Source organism: Trichomonas vaginalis, chromosome V (genome assembly GCF_026262505.1).
Source record: "Trichomonas vaginalis G3 chromosome V, whole genome shotgun sequence".
In the NCBI taxonomy this organism is placed as follows: domain Eukaryota; phylum Parabasalia; order Trichomonadida; family Trichomonadidae; genus Trichomonas; species Trichomonas vaginalis.
In genome coordinates this window covers 17181353-17194684 of record NC_067207.1, presented here as the reverse complement: position 1 = coordinate 17194684, position 13332 = coordinate 17181353, and the positions used below count along the sequence as shown (strand labels likewise).

At 35.7% G+C, this 13332-nt stretch overlaps 9 protein-coding genes and 1 pseudogene across 10 annotated transcripts, besides 2 other annotated features; 4 read left to right on the top strand and 6 right to left on the bottom strand.

Annotated features, from left to right (window-relative positions):
- Positions 1-64: 64 nt before the first annotated feature.
- On the bottom strand, positions 65-875 carry TVAGG3_0352850 (fasting-inducible integral membrane protein TM6p1-related family; the record flags this gene model as incomplete). Its single annotated transcript, XM_001317509.1, has 1 exon — positions 130-813. One exon carries the CDS (start codon positions 811-813, stop codon positions 130-132), a length of 684 nt encoding a protein of 227 aa, XP_001317544.1.
- Positions 876-1231: 356 nt separating this feature from the next.
- TVAGG3_0352840 (HSP90/HTPG type heat shock protein family) lies at positions 1232-3708 on the bottom strand (the record flags this gene model as incomplete). Its single annotated transcript, XM_001317510.2, has 1 exon — positions 1546-3708. The coding sequence occupies one exon, from the start codon at positions 3706-3708 to the stop codon at positions 1546-1548; it is 2163 nt and encodes a 720-aa protein (XP_001317545.1).
- A 530-nt stretch (positions 3709-4238) lies between these two features.
- On the top strand, positions 4239-4595 carry TVAGG3_0352830 (uncharacterized protein; the record flags this gene model as incomplete). Its single annotated transcript, XM_001317511.1, has 1 exon — positions 4239-4595. The coding sequence occupies one exon, from the start codon at positions 4239-4241 to the stop codon at positions 4593-4595; it is 357 nt and encodes a 118-aa protein (XP_001317546.1).
- Positions 4596-4999: 404 nt separating this feature from the next.
- Positions 5000-5769, bottom strand: TVAGG3_0352820 (ubiquitin conjugating enzyme protein; the record flags this gene model as incomplete). Its single annotated transcript, XM_001317512.1, has 1 exon — positions 5045-5761. One exon carries the CDS (start codon positions 5759-5761, stop codon positions 5045-5047), a length of 717 nt encoding a protein of 238 aa, XP_001317547.1.
- A 330-nt stretch (positions 5770-6099) lies between these two features.
- Positions 6100-6138: a mobile genetic element.
- A 73-nt stretch (positions 6139-6211) lies between these two features.
- Positions 6212-6574, bottom strand: TVAGG3_0352800 (uncharacterized protein; the record flags this gene model as incomplete). The annotated part of the gene is made up of 1 exon (XM_001317513.1): positions 6212-6574. One exon carries the CDS (start codon positions 6572-6574, stop codon positions 6212-6214), a length of 363 nt encoding a protein of 120 aa, XP_001317548.1.
- Positions 6575-6738: 164 nt separating this feature from the next.
- TVAGG3_0352790 (uncharacterized protein) lies at positions 6739-7077 on the bottom strand (the record flags this gene model as incomplete). Its single annotated transcript, XM_001317514.1, has 1 exon — positions 6739-7077. The coding sequence occupies one exon, from the start codon at positions 7075-7077 to the stop codon at positions 6739-6741; it is 339 nt and encodes a 112-aa protein (XP_001317549.1).
- Positions 7078-7344: 267 nt separating this feature from the next.
- TVAGG3_0352780 (attachment subunit-related family) lies at positions 7345-8400 on the bottom strand (the record flags this gene model as incomplete). The annotated part of the gene is made up of 1 exon (XM_051231176.1): positions 7345-8400. The coding sequence occupies one exon, from the start codon at positions 8398-8400 to the stop codon at positions 7345-7347; it is 1056 nt and encodes a 351-aa protein (XP_051100906.1).
- A 611-nt stretch (positions 8401-9011) lies between these two features.
- TVAGG3_0352770 lies at positions 9012-11578 on the top strand (annotated as a pseudogene). The gene has a single exon. A coding segment is annotated over exon 1 (2567 nt).
- A 139-nt stretch (positions 11579-11717) lies between these two features.
- Positions 11718-13332: part of a mobile genetic element that runs on past the window's edge.
- TVAGG3_0352760 (protein of unknown function, DUF4106 family) lies at positions 11905-12522 on the top strand (the record flags this gene model as incomplete). The annotated part of the gene is made up of 1 exon (XM_001317515.1): positions 11905-12522. The coding sequence occupies one exon, from the start codon at positions 11905-11907 to the stop codon at positions 12520-12522; it is 618 nt and encodes a 205-aa protein (XP_001317550.1).
- On the top strand, positions 12897-13320 carry TVAGG3_0352750 (uncharacterized protein; the record flags this gene model as incomplete). Its single annotated transcript, XM_051231175.1, has 1 exon — positions 12897-13320. A coding segment is annotated over one exon (424 nt), but the record flags the coding sequence as incomplete, so codon positions are not given.

The window sequence follows — 13332 nt, the reverse complement described above, 5'->3', positions numbered from 1 at the left end:
TCAATTCTCATGAGACTTATACAAATGCGTACTACATCATATGAAAAATAACAAATAAAATTTAAAATAATATAAAATTTTAAACAAAAAAATAAGTAAAAGACGGTATAGTTTTCGAAATACTATGAATTACTTGCTAAAGAATCGAATTCCATGTGATGGTATCTCAAAAATTGTAAGACTTGACTTAATGCAAAGCAAAAACACAGCCAAGTATTGAGATATTGAAGAAATGGTAACAAATGATACTTTGCTAACAATTACTGCATTTCGAAACGCAACACTGCAGATACTTGCAATCATTGCGAGAAGGACGACAAAATAGCTATAAAACTTTGGTTTCGGACCAATTAAGTAAAGCAAAATGTCATACAAAAAGAAGTATAATAATGTCAATACGAAATATAATATTGTTGTTGACATATGAATCAAAAAGAACTCGGAAACAACGAAATTAGCCAATCCAATAAGTAAAAATGGGCTGAAAAATGAACAAAATGTTGTCACGTACTTCAAACCTTTCCTTATATGCGAAGATTCTCTCCTAATTTTTGTATGTAAATAATGTTGACGAAGAACGAATACAATTCCTTGCAGGAAGGCTTCAATAGTCATTCCGATATTGAATATTCTTGACTCTGGAATAAGCTCTACCGTTTCTGAGATTGTGAGAACCGGATAAATTCGATTTTTGTTGTGCTTGAGACCGTAATAGCAGGCCCAGCACAAGCCGATAGTTATGAAAGGCACAACAGCTGAAAGGACGTATATGTATTTCACTTGAAACTCAACAACTCTTGCTTTATCCGACATTTTTTGCATAAAAAAGTTATCAAATTTTCGATCAGAATTTTTTGTTTTAGAAAATGTTATTTATCAGTTCTAGATCACAATTTAGAATTAAAGAGTGGATTAAAAAGTGACATATATTATAATAATATTGCTATTTCGCTCCCTCTCTTGCGATCACTCAGAACTAGTTTAGATGGAAAACTTCTATGTGTGCCAAATGCTACACTATGTCAATTAAAAAACGCTGTGAGTCGAACTTTCACTTAAAAAATATTTTGGAATAAGCTCCTCGCAATAATGATCATCAAAACATGTAAACCATAGCACAAAGCTTGAATTATAAAACATATCTATATTTCCAAATTTTGGAAATTTTGGAAATTCAACTTATAAAGCATCATTTTAACAAATGAATTCTTATTTTTTTTTCAATTTTTTTAGAATTTTAGTTATTATGATTGAACGGTATAATGGTTATATTTTAAAAATATGAAAGATATCGCTTATTTTTTTCATAATTTGATATCACATCAATAACTTTGAAGTATTTATGATTCAATATCGAGCAAAGAAAGCAGAACACAATATATTTACACAAACATATACTTATATAATTAAAAGGTATTGATTTTACAACATTCATTCAGAGACTTAATTTATAATTTTGAATCAGATATCATATATTTGAAAAAGATTATTGTTTAGTAAAAAGTTATTATATCAATTAATAAGAATAATAAATATAGATTTATTTTAATCGACATCATCAAACTTATTAAGGTCAGCAGAGTCAGCAGCTGGAGCAGCTTCACCTTCCTTAGCCTCTTCAACCTTTGGCTTCTCTTCGACGAGTGGTGGTAACTCCTCGAGTTGACCGGCGACATCTAAAGCGACAGCGACCATACGGTTGATTCTAGCAGAGAAAGCAGCTGGGTTAGCGAGTGTGAAGCCAGAAGCGAGCTGAGCTGTGTCCCAAAGCATTGAGAGCATCTCCTTAGCGTTCTTGTCTGTCTCATCCTTCTCGAGCATGTCAACGAGCTTTGTAACGACTGGGTGCTTTCCGTTGATTTCGAGTGTCTTCTTTGCCTGCATGTACTGAGACATTGTGTTATCTCTGAGTGCCTGAGCGTTCATCAATCTCTGGAAGTTAGCTGTGTAGCCGTACTCACCTGTGACAATGACGCATGGTGTGACAACCAATCTCTTTGAGAGGACGACCTTCTCGCAGTCCTTGCCGATCAAGTCCTTGATCTTTGTGAACATTGGTTCGAGCTTGGCCTTGAGGTCCTCGTACTGCTTCTTCTCGTCTTCTGTCTCGTCGATCTCGCAGTTCTCCTTTGTGATGCACATCAACTTGTGATCGGAGTACTCGTTCAACTGCTGGAAGCAGTATTCATCGATTGGGTCAATTAAGAAGAGAACTTCGATACCCTTCTGGCGGAAGACTTCGAGCATTGGAGAGTTCATGACTGCCTCCTTTGTTTCGCCGGAGATCCAGTAGATGCCCTTCTGTCCCTCCTTCATTCTCTCGATGTACTCATCAAGAGATGTGAGTTCCTCTGTTGACTGTGTGGAGTAGAAGCGGAGTAACTTGGCAAGCTTTGGTCTGTTCTGTGTGTCCTCGTGGATGCCGAGCTTGATATTCTTTGAGAACTGTTCGTAGAAGATCTTGAAATCTTCCTTCTTCTCGGCGATCTCGTTGAAGAGCTCTAAGCACTTCTTGATGATGTTCTTGCGGATGAGCTTGATGATTCTGTTCTGCTGGAGTGTTTCTCTGGAAATGTTGAGTGGTAAGTCATCAGAATCAACGATACCTCTCATGAAGTTGAGCCACTCTGGGATGAGGTCCTCGCAGTTGTCCATAACGAAGACACGGCGGACGTAGAGCTTGATGTTGTTGAGCTTCTTCTTTGGCTCGAAGAGATCGTATGGAGCACGGCGTGGAACGAAGAGAAGGACTGTGAAGCCAATATCACCTTCAACGCGGAAGTGCTTGACAGCAAGGTGCTTCTCCCAATCGTTGGAGATTGATTTGTAAAATTCGGCGTATTCGTCTTCTGTGACTTCATTTGATGGTCTGAGCCAGAGTGGCTTGTTCTTGTTGATGAGTTCCCACTCGTGTTCGACAATTGTGACTTTCTTCTTCTTCTTTTCTTCATCCTTCTTTTCTGCTTCATCTTCGACTTCCTTGATCTCGTCGTCCTTCTTTTCTTCGTCTTCCTTCTTCTCTTCGTCTTCCTTCTTCTCTTCGTCATCGGAGACTTCCTCTTCCTTTGTCTTCTCGACCCAAAGAGAAATTGGGTACTGGATGAACTCAGAGTGCTTCTTGATGAGCTCCTTGAGCTTCTTCTCTTCAAGGAATTCTGTCATGTCTTCCTTGAGGTAAAGATCGATACGTGTACCACGGATAAGGTCTTCACCTTCGAGATCACGGCGGATTGTGAAGTTCTTGCCAGCCTCGGACTCCCAGATGTACTGGTCATCATCGGAGTGGTGGGATGTGACAACAACGCGGTCGGCAACAAGGAAAGCGGAGAAGAAGCCGACGCCGAATTGACCGATGAGGGAAAGGTCAGCGCCTTCTTCGATGGCCTGCATGAACTGGCGTGTGCCGGAGCGAGCGATTGTACCAAGGTTGTTGATAAGATGGGATTTTGTCATGCCGATACCAGAATCGATGATGGAAAGGCATCTGTTCTCCTTATCTGGGCGGATATGGATGAAGAATTCCTTCTGGTTGCCAAGGATGGCCTGGTTCTTGAGAGAATCATAACGGATCTTGTCGCATGCATCAGATGCGTTGGAAATCAACTCACGGAGGAAAATTTCCTTGTTTGTGTAGAAAGCATTGATAATGAGTGACATGAGCTGGTTGATTTCAGCCTGGAACTCAAGTGTTTCGACTTCAGCAGACATCAGTGAAAAATAAAAAAGCGGTCGGCCATTTATAACCGTTCACTTATTTCAATTTTCGAAATTACGCCACAACATATAAAATTCATCTCAATCAATAAAGTTTCAAAATAAAATAATTAATTTAGATTCCGTTTCAAATTTTTCAAAAAGTGACATTTATAATTGCTCAAATGATAATATTTAGACAATGGGATATACTCACACTCCAATTGCTACTTTTGAAGTTCGTGCACATTTTAAAGAATTTTGTTTTTAAAAAATCCATAAAAATATGAAAAATAGGCCGCGGTACCATTATATGCGACTGATTAAATCCAAAATCTTTGGTTAGAGCTTGTAAAAGAAAGGATATTTATTGTAAAATAAAAATTAAAGAGCTAGCTGCTTCATTACTATCAGGGATGAGTAGTTTTTACGCAAGCTATCCCAAATATTTTGATTTTTTTTTTAAAATATTACCCTTCTATTCATCCAAAAGCATGTAAGGAATATTTGGAAAATTGAATTTTAACGTACAGTAGAAGATAAAAATGAGTTCTCTTCGACGTTGTAACATTCCAAAACCAATAATAACTAGACATCAGTTCTCAGATGTATCATATCATTCAATTGAAGAAACTATTGTTCCATTTGCAAACGAAAAACTCAATAAATTTTCAGAATTCATACTTCAGCAATCAGAAAATGCTGAAAAAGCGCACAGATTTGAAATATATGAGAAAGAAGAAGTAAATTCATTACAATCAATTCACGAATCATCCAAAGAAGAAGTTTCCAAAATGGAAGAAAGAGATAAGGCAATTTCAATACAACTGGCAAAGATTCGTGCATTAACCTATGCTCTGGAACAAGAGCATAAATGTATTCGACTTACGCTTAGCAAATAATTATTCCCTTTTGCTTCATATTGCAATATGAGGAAAGAAAAAGTAATTCATTTCTTTAAGTTCTCATGAATTCAGATGTTTTTATTACTTTATCATGTATTTACCTGTTTTTGTAAATTATATATATTGTTTTAGAGCTTTATTGAATTAGTATTGCTTAAATGAGGTACTTGTATTTATATTATCACAAAATGAGTTAACTTTATACAAAGGATGTTTTTTGGATCTCGATTATTGGGATTATTTGCTTCCATTCTTTAAGCATACAAATATCATATGTTTTTGTGACATTCTAGTATTTAAAATATCTGGCCAGACAGCAAAAAGTTATTGTAATTTTGATAGAATTTTTGTTGATTTGATGAATCAAAAATTTGATATTATTTTATCGAATTAATACATTAACGCAAATTTTTATTGTTTTATCTAGAAAATTAAAATAAATATAATTATTGAGGAGTATATCCCTTAATAACAGCTGTCCAACCATGAATACCTGCAAGTCGTCTATACGTACTAATTGCTTCTTGAACAGAATACGGTGTATCATTTTCAAAATTAATACGCAGAGGATCACTTACGGTTTGAGAGCGCATTTCTACAAGTATACTAGAAAGCAGATCCTCAAAATCATATATTGGTGACCAGCCATCTTCTTTAGTCAATGTTAGAGCAGAAATGCAAAATGCTCCACCATTTAAGACTCTTTCTCCTGTGCAGCGTGGGTAGACTACACGAATGAAAGGCGGATGAATTGGATAATTTGGTGGAAATGAGACTCTTAATTCAATATAATTTCTTCCTGTCTTAGCTTCAAATATCTGCATATCTTTGTAGATTGGAGTGTCTTTATCAAAACTCCATAAACGAACCTCCCACACATGTATGTCATTGTTATAAGGCAGCACTGTAAATCCAAGTTCTTTTGGATGCCTCTTTGATATTGTATAAAAGTCACGAACAATCCTCTCATCTACAGAAGAATTACTACTTCCGTTGTATTTCTTTTTAATGTCATTCATTGCCATCCTTGTGATATCTGAATCTGTTAAGACTCTATGAAAACTCGGTGTAGTATTTGTATCAAACTCAATTTCAACACTACTACTGGATTCTTCATCTTCCTCTTCGTATTCTATATAAAGAACTTCTTCTTCTTCAGCCATTTATAATAATTATGACATTTTTTTTGAATGAAAATTTGACATTTTTGTAGGCAAAAAAAGTTGGAAAAAAATTTCATACAAATACTTATCGACGACCAATGATTTACTAGCCGTTTTAATCACGTTTGATTTTTTTTTGGTGAGAGTTTATGAAGAAGTAGTCCAACTCTCACAATCTTGATTAAGGGGCCAAATTAGGACCACATATATATGTGGGAGTATGGGATCTTATATTATCGATTTCAGTGAATACTATATACATTCTAATATTTGTATTATAAAAGTTCCTTATCACATACAAGGTGATAACAACAAAATGTAACACCCCTACATTTATTAAATTATAAAATTTTGTCAAAAATAGTGAATTCACCTTTCTCCACACTATATTTTGTCTAAAATCGTAATAAAAATATAAATAATTAATTTATATCAAACAAAGTTATAGGTTTATTTAAATATAAACAATGAATTTGAAGAAGGTGGGATCTGAACATTCTTACCTTCGCTAGCAACAACTAAGTTTGGAGGAAATTGAGAAATATTTCCGGAATCATTCACTTTAATGCCTTGTATATTAATAAATTCTAAAGAGGAGTCAGAAGCGATATCACCAAGCGAGAAATTACGTAAATCTTGGTTTCCACTTATGTCTAAAGATTTCAAAGACTGAGTGTTGTTTGCTACTTGCGGAAACTTGATCAAACAACAGTATACCAATCTTAAATGTTCAAGGTTTTCGAATTTTAGCGTTGCAGGAATTCCAGCGTACAAATTGTTATAAGAAAGATCAATGAACTCTATTTTCGGCATATTAGCTTGAGATATTGCATCAGGCCATCTAATAAATGCGTTCTTTTTCAGATTTAAGCCTCGAATGTGAGACCATTTTGCTTTGATTGGAATTTCTGAGATAAAATTATGCGAAAGATCGATGTACTGAAGGTTCCATGCATATTAAGTATTGCCTTGGGGACCTATTTTAATCCGGTGTTAGAAAGAGAAATAATTTGTAAATTTGCAAAGTTATTTAAAGGTTTTAAGAAAGCTGATTCTAAGTTTTGTGTGTTTGTGAAATCTAAGTAAAAGACATTCGAAATGGCGTCTTTATTTACCTTTTTATTATTCATATTTGAAATATAAACTCCTAAAGACAAGTTAAATGTTTTGGATACCGATGGAGAATCATTGTTATTTTCTTTTTTGACTGTCTTTTGTTCTGGAATTGGACGCTGATGAACACCTATGGTAAATTTTCGAATTGGTTCTTCTACATCGCGAATAAACGTTTGTCTTCTGTTTTCACGCTTACGCATGACATATGCAAACTTTACAGAATTAGTATGCAAAATTGAACGAACATTTTGCATCTTTTCTCAGTTTTGATCAAATTGAATTTGACATAAAATTTATTTCTCTCGGATTGATTTTACAGCAACTTTGCATCGGAAGCTCAAAACTGTTTTTACTATCATACATAGATCAAGGTCAGGTGAGTGGGGCTTCCAGGGGCTGCGCCCCTTCTAGCCCCTAAAAAAACCTAGAGGAGAACTAAAAAATTATATAGTAAAAAATTAAAGTTTTTATTCGATAAGAACGACATCGCTATCGTTTTCTTCTTCCTCCTCCTCTTCTTCATAGTCAGTATCTGATGGCTCTTTGTCAGCCACATGACCAGCAACAAATATTGAGACAAATTGTTTCTTTGGTTTTGTTAGCAGGAACTTTTGATGGTCGTAGAACACAAATTCTACATTTTGAAAATGTTGTGCTGAGTATTCTGTGAAATGGGAAATTGAAATTGGTTCTCCCATGCCAAAACCAGCAATGGACGCGAACAAAACATCGTCTTCGACTCTTGCAGGTTTGTCAATTGCAACAGTAGTTATTATGTGAGGTTTTCCTTCACATCCTGCAAGAGATTGTACATGATAGATTGCTTTTTCTTCTCCCTCAGGAACTGAAAGTGTGAAATGGAATGAGAGTTCTCCATATTCATTTGCTTCTTCGAAATAGTTGTATGTTGTAGGATACACCAATTGAAATTTTCCTATTCTTGTTTCCCTCAGGTGTTGTCTATATTGCTTGGGAAAACATAAAATAAATTGCTCTATAGCTTGTGTTGCTCTTAGATTAGTTGTAACTGGTAATTTTGAGGCGAAAAGGTCTACAAGAACACCGGGATTTTTTATGTCGTTTTCAATTGGTTTAAGAGATTCTATGACTTTGTTAAACATTTCACTATAATCTGAGTTGTCTTCGACCCCCCAATTGTTAAGAAGTTTATACAACAATTTCAGTCTTTTCATGGCGTATTTTCTTTGAATGGATTCGGGTAGCGAGAGGTTACAGTCGTCGCTTTGTGTTTTGTTACTCGAATATTGTTCAAGAGAAATTAAATCTTGAAATTGTGCTCTTGTTAACATACTTGTAGTTTGAGAGACTATATCTTGTTCTATTGGTTGTAAATCTGTTTCAGATGTTTCTGTTGTGTTTTGAGAAGAAGAAGAACTCAAATTGTTGGACAATTTGTCTTGAATTGTAGAACTATGTGAAACTTGTTCTGGTGCTGTTTGGACAACTGTTTCAGATGTTTCTGTTGTGTTTTGAAAAGAAGAAGAACTCAAATTGTTGGACAATTTGTCTTGAATTGTATGAGGAAGTTGCTTTGGTATTATAGGAGGTCGTAAGGGTTTTGAGAATGGTGAGACATAAGTTGTAGGAACTTTAACTGCAGAGGTAGTCGACGAATTGTTTGCGACACTTTTTCTTCCTTCTATTATGAAAAATGAACTGTTTTTTTCGGACCACTCATAGAAAAGTTTAAAATAAACCGTTTTCGTCAACGGAGACCCCCTCTATTTTTTATTTTATTTAATAGTTACCATTGGAAACCGTTCCATCTCAAATATTGAATGAACTATAAACGTTTTTTGTTTTCTATATATACTTTTTTGTCCAACGGTAAAACTTTTTGCACAACGGTTTTTGAGAGTCGTCGCCGTTGACTTTTTTGTAGAGCACTCAAAATAGTATAACTTTGTCCGGACAAGTAAGGGTCTATCGTCGCTACAGGAAAAGTTACAGGCGTTCCAAGGAAGTACACTTTGAGAAGCCTTTTCCCCCTTATAGAATGAGATAGGACGGTTATTTTACAAAACTGACAACACTTTGACCGGATAGTTTTTTGAGCTGAACAAAAAGTGTCATATAAACATCTGTCAAAAACCGCTTTTTAACTTCACTTAAAATGCCACGTAAGCTACGTAAGAATATACGTAAGAGGAAGGAGCATTGAAACATCCAATAGTAAAACTGACACCACAACAACAGTTGCAACAACAAATGATGAATGACCCCACTATGTTGCAACAAATGTCAAGCAACCCTATGCTTTTAAACCGAGTTATTGGTGCACAGAGTGGAGGTCTAAGAGCGGCACTTTTAGCGAAAATGGCAGGCTATGGTGGAGCTGCAGACGGAACAGCTTATAACCCTCAAAGTCAAATGAATTTGAGTTCACTCAAAAATCAAATAACAGATGTTCAAAAACAAACATAGACATACAGAAACAAATAAGTGAAACGAAAAGAAACTAGAATATGACAGAACACAAAGAAACTAAATGAGTTAAAACACAGAGAAAAGAAGAAAGAAGAACAACTGAAAGAACTAAGTACAGAGGAATATGCGAAAAAAGTGTCAGAAAAAGCAGCAGAAGTAGCAAAAATGGAACAAGATGTTATAAATTTGAAAAACCATACTACTCAATATAAAGTACTGAAAGATGAAGAGATAAAACAAAAAGCCCTGAAGACATATATGGATAGCGATGAGTATAAAAAAGAAGTTGAAGCAAATGTAAAGGCAGAAAAACTTTTACAGTTGCAAAACCAAACCGTACAGTATGAAAACTTAGCACAAGAAAGTAAAAATAACGACGCAGCCATGCAAAAGGCAATGAAAAGCGCAGAATATATAAAAGCTAATAATGACTGGTTAGATGCCCAAGCCAACGCTAAAGCAGCCCAACTTATAGGGTCAATAAGGACAAAAATACAAGCGGATGAAGACAGTTCAAATGAAGCTTTAATGAATGCTGACTTTAAGAATGCCTTCGAAGCTCTTCATAGTAAGGTGAAACTAGTGAACGACTTCTCATCTGGAAAGAAACTGAAGTCTGAAGGTTTCGACAAAGAGTTAAGAGAAGTAGCACAAAATATGACGAAAATAACAGATGCAGCAACGAGACAGGCAGTTCAAAGTGCCTATGACGCCGTTAGAGCAACTGTTGTGGAAAGTCAAGAAAAAGAGTTACAACAGACCAAAACAGACCTAGTAAATGCTTTCTTAAAAACGAAAAGTCAGGTAGGACATTATGCTGCAGATGGAACATATGTGCCAGCTGGTGGAACTTATATACCACCAAACCCTCCAAGAGAAGCACCTGCACCAGGACTACCTAAAACGTTTACATCGTCACATGGACACAGACACAGGCATGCACCAAAACCAACACAACAACCAACAGTTCAAAATCCAGCACAGCAACAACAACCAAAACCAACAGTTCAAAACCCTGCACCTGCACCACAACCAGCACAACAACCACAACCAGCACAACAACAACCACAACCAACACAACAACCAACAGTTCAAAACCCTGCACAACAACAACCACAAAAAGAGCAAGGACATAAAAGAAGTAGAGAAAAAGGAAACCAAGAATTCTTAAAAATGCTTAAGGAAGATTATGGTTACCCAGATACTCTTGACTTTAGTGACAGATATAAAGAAGCTATTAGAAAGTTTAAGGAAGGAAATACTGACCCGAACCTATTTAGCTTTATGGTTCAGCATCAAATGGGATATAATCTCAAACCTGGAAAATATAAGCTCGCTAAGGGATATGATTTAATAGCATATCATCCAAATGACATGGATGAATTTACTCCGAGATATTTGATGTCAGAGCTAAATGATAATTCAACTCTCTTCATGAAACGCGTAAAAAATAGAGACGGAACGAAAGAAGAAAGGCTTATGAGTCCGGATGACTTAGATAGGGAACTTGTTAAAAACGGTCTCGGAATATATGAAATGCCAGCAGATGAGGTACAAGAAACTCAACAGGAAGAAGTTCAGATACAACCAGACATGGAAGAAATAGTTCAGCAACAACAGCTAGAAGAGCCTGAAGGAAACGAACAAGTCCCTCCTTTGGAAACTAACTTCACAGAACTAGATGAAGATTTGGAACAGCCGAAAAATCTTGACCCTCAACAAGTGTATGAGGAGAATATGGAATCTTTCCAAGAGTCTAAGAAAAATTCGGCTGACATAGTAGAAGAATATCGAAAAATGTTCACCGACATACAAAAGACTCCAACATCAGATGAAAATATTCAGCATAGAATGGAAGTACTGAAAGATAATGTACGCAAATACAATAATCCTTTTTATTTACGACCATATAACGCTCAATCTTTGGCTGAACTCGGTGAAAATAAAAGGTTAAATTTCAACAAAACATATAGAAATGAAACATTGTTTAAAGTTCATTCAGAACCTAACCAATATGGAAACAAACATACTTTTGTTTCTGCAGACTATGGAACTACAATGAGATGGGGTCATAAAGCTAATCCGGATAGGTGGTTCATAAACTTACAACCACAATTCCAAGAAGTTGTAGACGCAATGGAAGTGAATGGTGAACCAGATATAGCTGGTATTTTCAGCGCGGCTTTAATGCCATTGAAAGATATGAAATATGCAGATATTTTGGACCAGTATGAAATATGCAGATCCTCATAGAATTCAAATTAATTTACTATCAATCATTATTATAAGGAATTATCTTTCAACTAATATCAATCATTATTAAATGATATATATTTTCCTTTAAGGGTTGTCCTCTTACTATTGCCATTAATAAAGCTTCAACTGACATTGTTATAACACCTGACGTTCTAGAACATTTATCTCAAAGAACTACACAGAACCATAGAGATGGTATATTTGGTGAAGAGTTTAGAAAGAAAGTTAGGGAGAGAGAAGGAAGAGAACCTATTGTACATGACCTTGCAAACGAAAGTTTGCAAAATGTCATAAAAACTTACTTTGCAGACAATGAACCGAGAATGGATGAATATTTAAGAAAACTCAAATGGACAGTACCAAATGAAATGTTAGTATTGAAAAACATGTTCCATGACAAAATAAAACCAACTACAGAAATAAATGACGCAAGACTGAAGCGTTGGGTAAAAGCTTTCCCATTCACAAAAGATATTATTGGTAACATGGAAAGAAAACCAGAATGGCTACAAAAACATATATTTGGAAACGAGCTTATTCCATATGGACAAGCTCTGTTTGAAGAGCTTGAACCGGAAACTCAGGAAAGAGTCATGCAAACAATAAGCAAAGACTCAAATACAAACTATGACAAAATCTTTCTAGGATATAGGTTACCTGAGATGGACGACCAGAGCCCAAAGGCAAAAAGGACATGGGAAATTTACAACATACTAGGTGAACATGAGGCAAAGATGCTACAACTTGAAGCAGAGGGCAAGTTACCAAAAGCGACACCAAAGAAGAAGAGAAGAGTAGAACAAAGTGAAAGTAGTGAAGAAGTAACTTCATCTAGTGAAAGTAGTGGCAATGAAGGAAAAAGAAGAGTTAAAGATTCAGTTAAAAACTCAGCCAGGAAGAAAGTAAAGCTTGGTCCGAGTGGGTTCTATTATGACACATAAATCCAACTATTCTATATTTTTACCCATATGAAATGTACGCCGCTCAGAATATTACGCCAACAGTTTTGGATGCCATGAACGGAAATGTTTCCGAATGGTATAACGAATGCGACAATGCCATTAGAAGGTCAGAAATAGTTCCTGGAACTTACGAATATACAACTGCTGTTTCTTATGGAAATGTAGGTGAGTTTGGAGAATGTTCTTCAACAACAATAGATATTGCTTGCGACAGGTTTCACATTATTTCTATTGACAACTCATTCTTATAAGTGGAACAAGACATTGAAATAAAACCTTCTGCCAAGTTGTCTGACAAGAAAGGTTGCAATGGAATTTTCTATGTCGGATACCAATATGCTCCAGAAGTTTTCATGGGATATAAGATATATTCTAACTCTGACTTAGTTCAAACAGTAACATGGGCAAACTATGAATGGTTCGCTTTAAGAAACTCAGTACAACCACAAGCTAGAGAACAAACAGACCAGTATGCAACTATTGAGAAAATAAGAAGACTTGACCCTAACGTTCCAGGAGTTTATGTTAACCTTTCTGGACAAACTGCAGCAGCAGTAACCAAAGTAAAACTGAAACTTAGAGTTCCTTTGTCATCTTTCCTCATCTTCAGGTTTTTAAGATACTTGCCAAACTGGGCAGGAAAAATTTCTATCGAACTTACTCCAAGCAAAAATAACTTAGTCATTGCACCAACACAAGACCCATTCACTATTACAGACGTAAAGGGAACAAATCAAACATCATTCGCCGAATTTTGCAAAAACAAAGTTGACTTAGACTTTGGTTTCT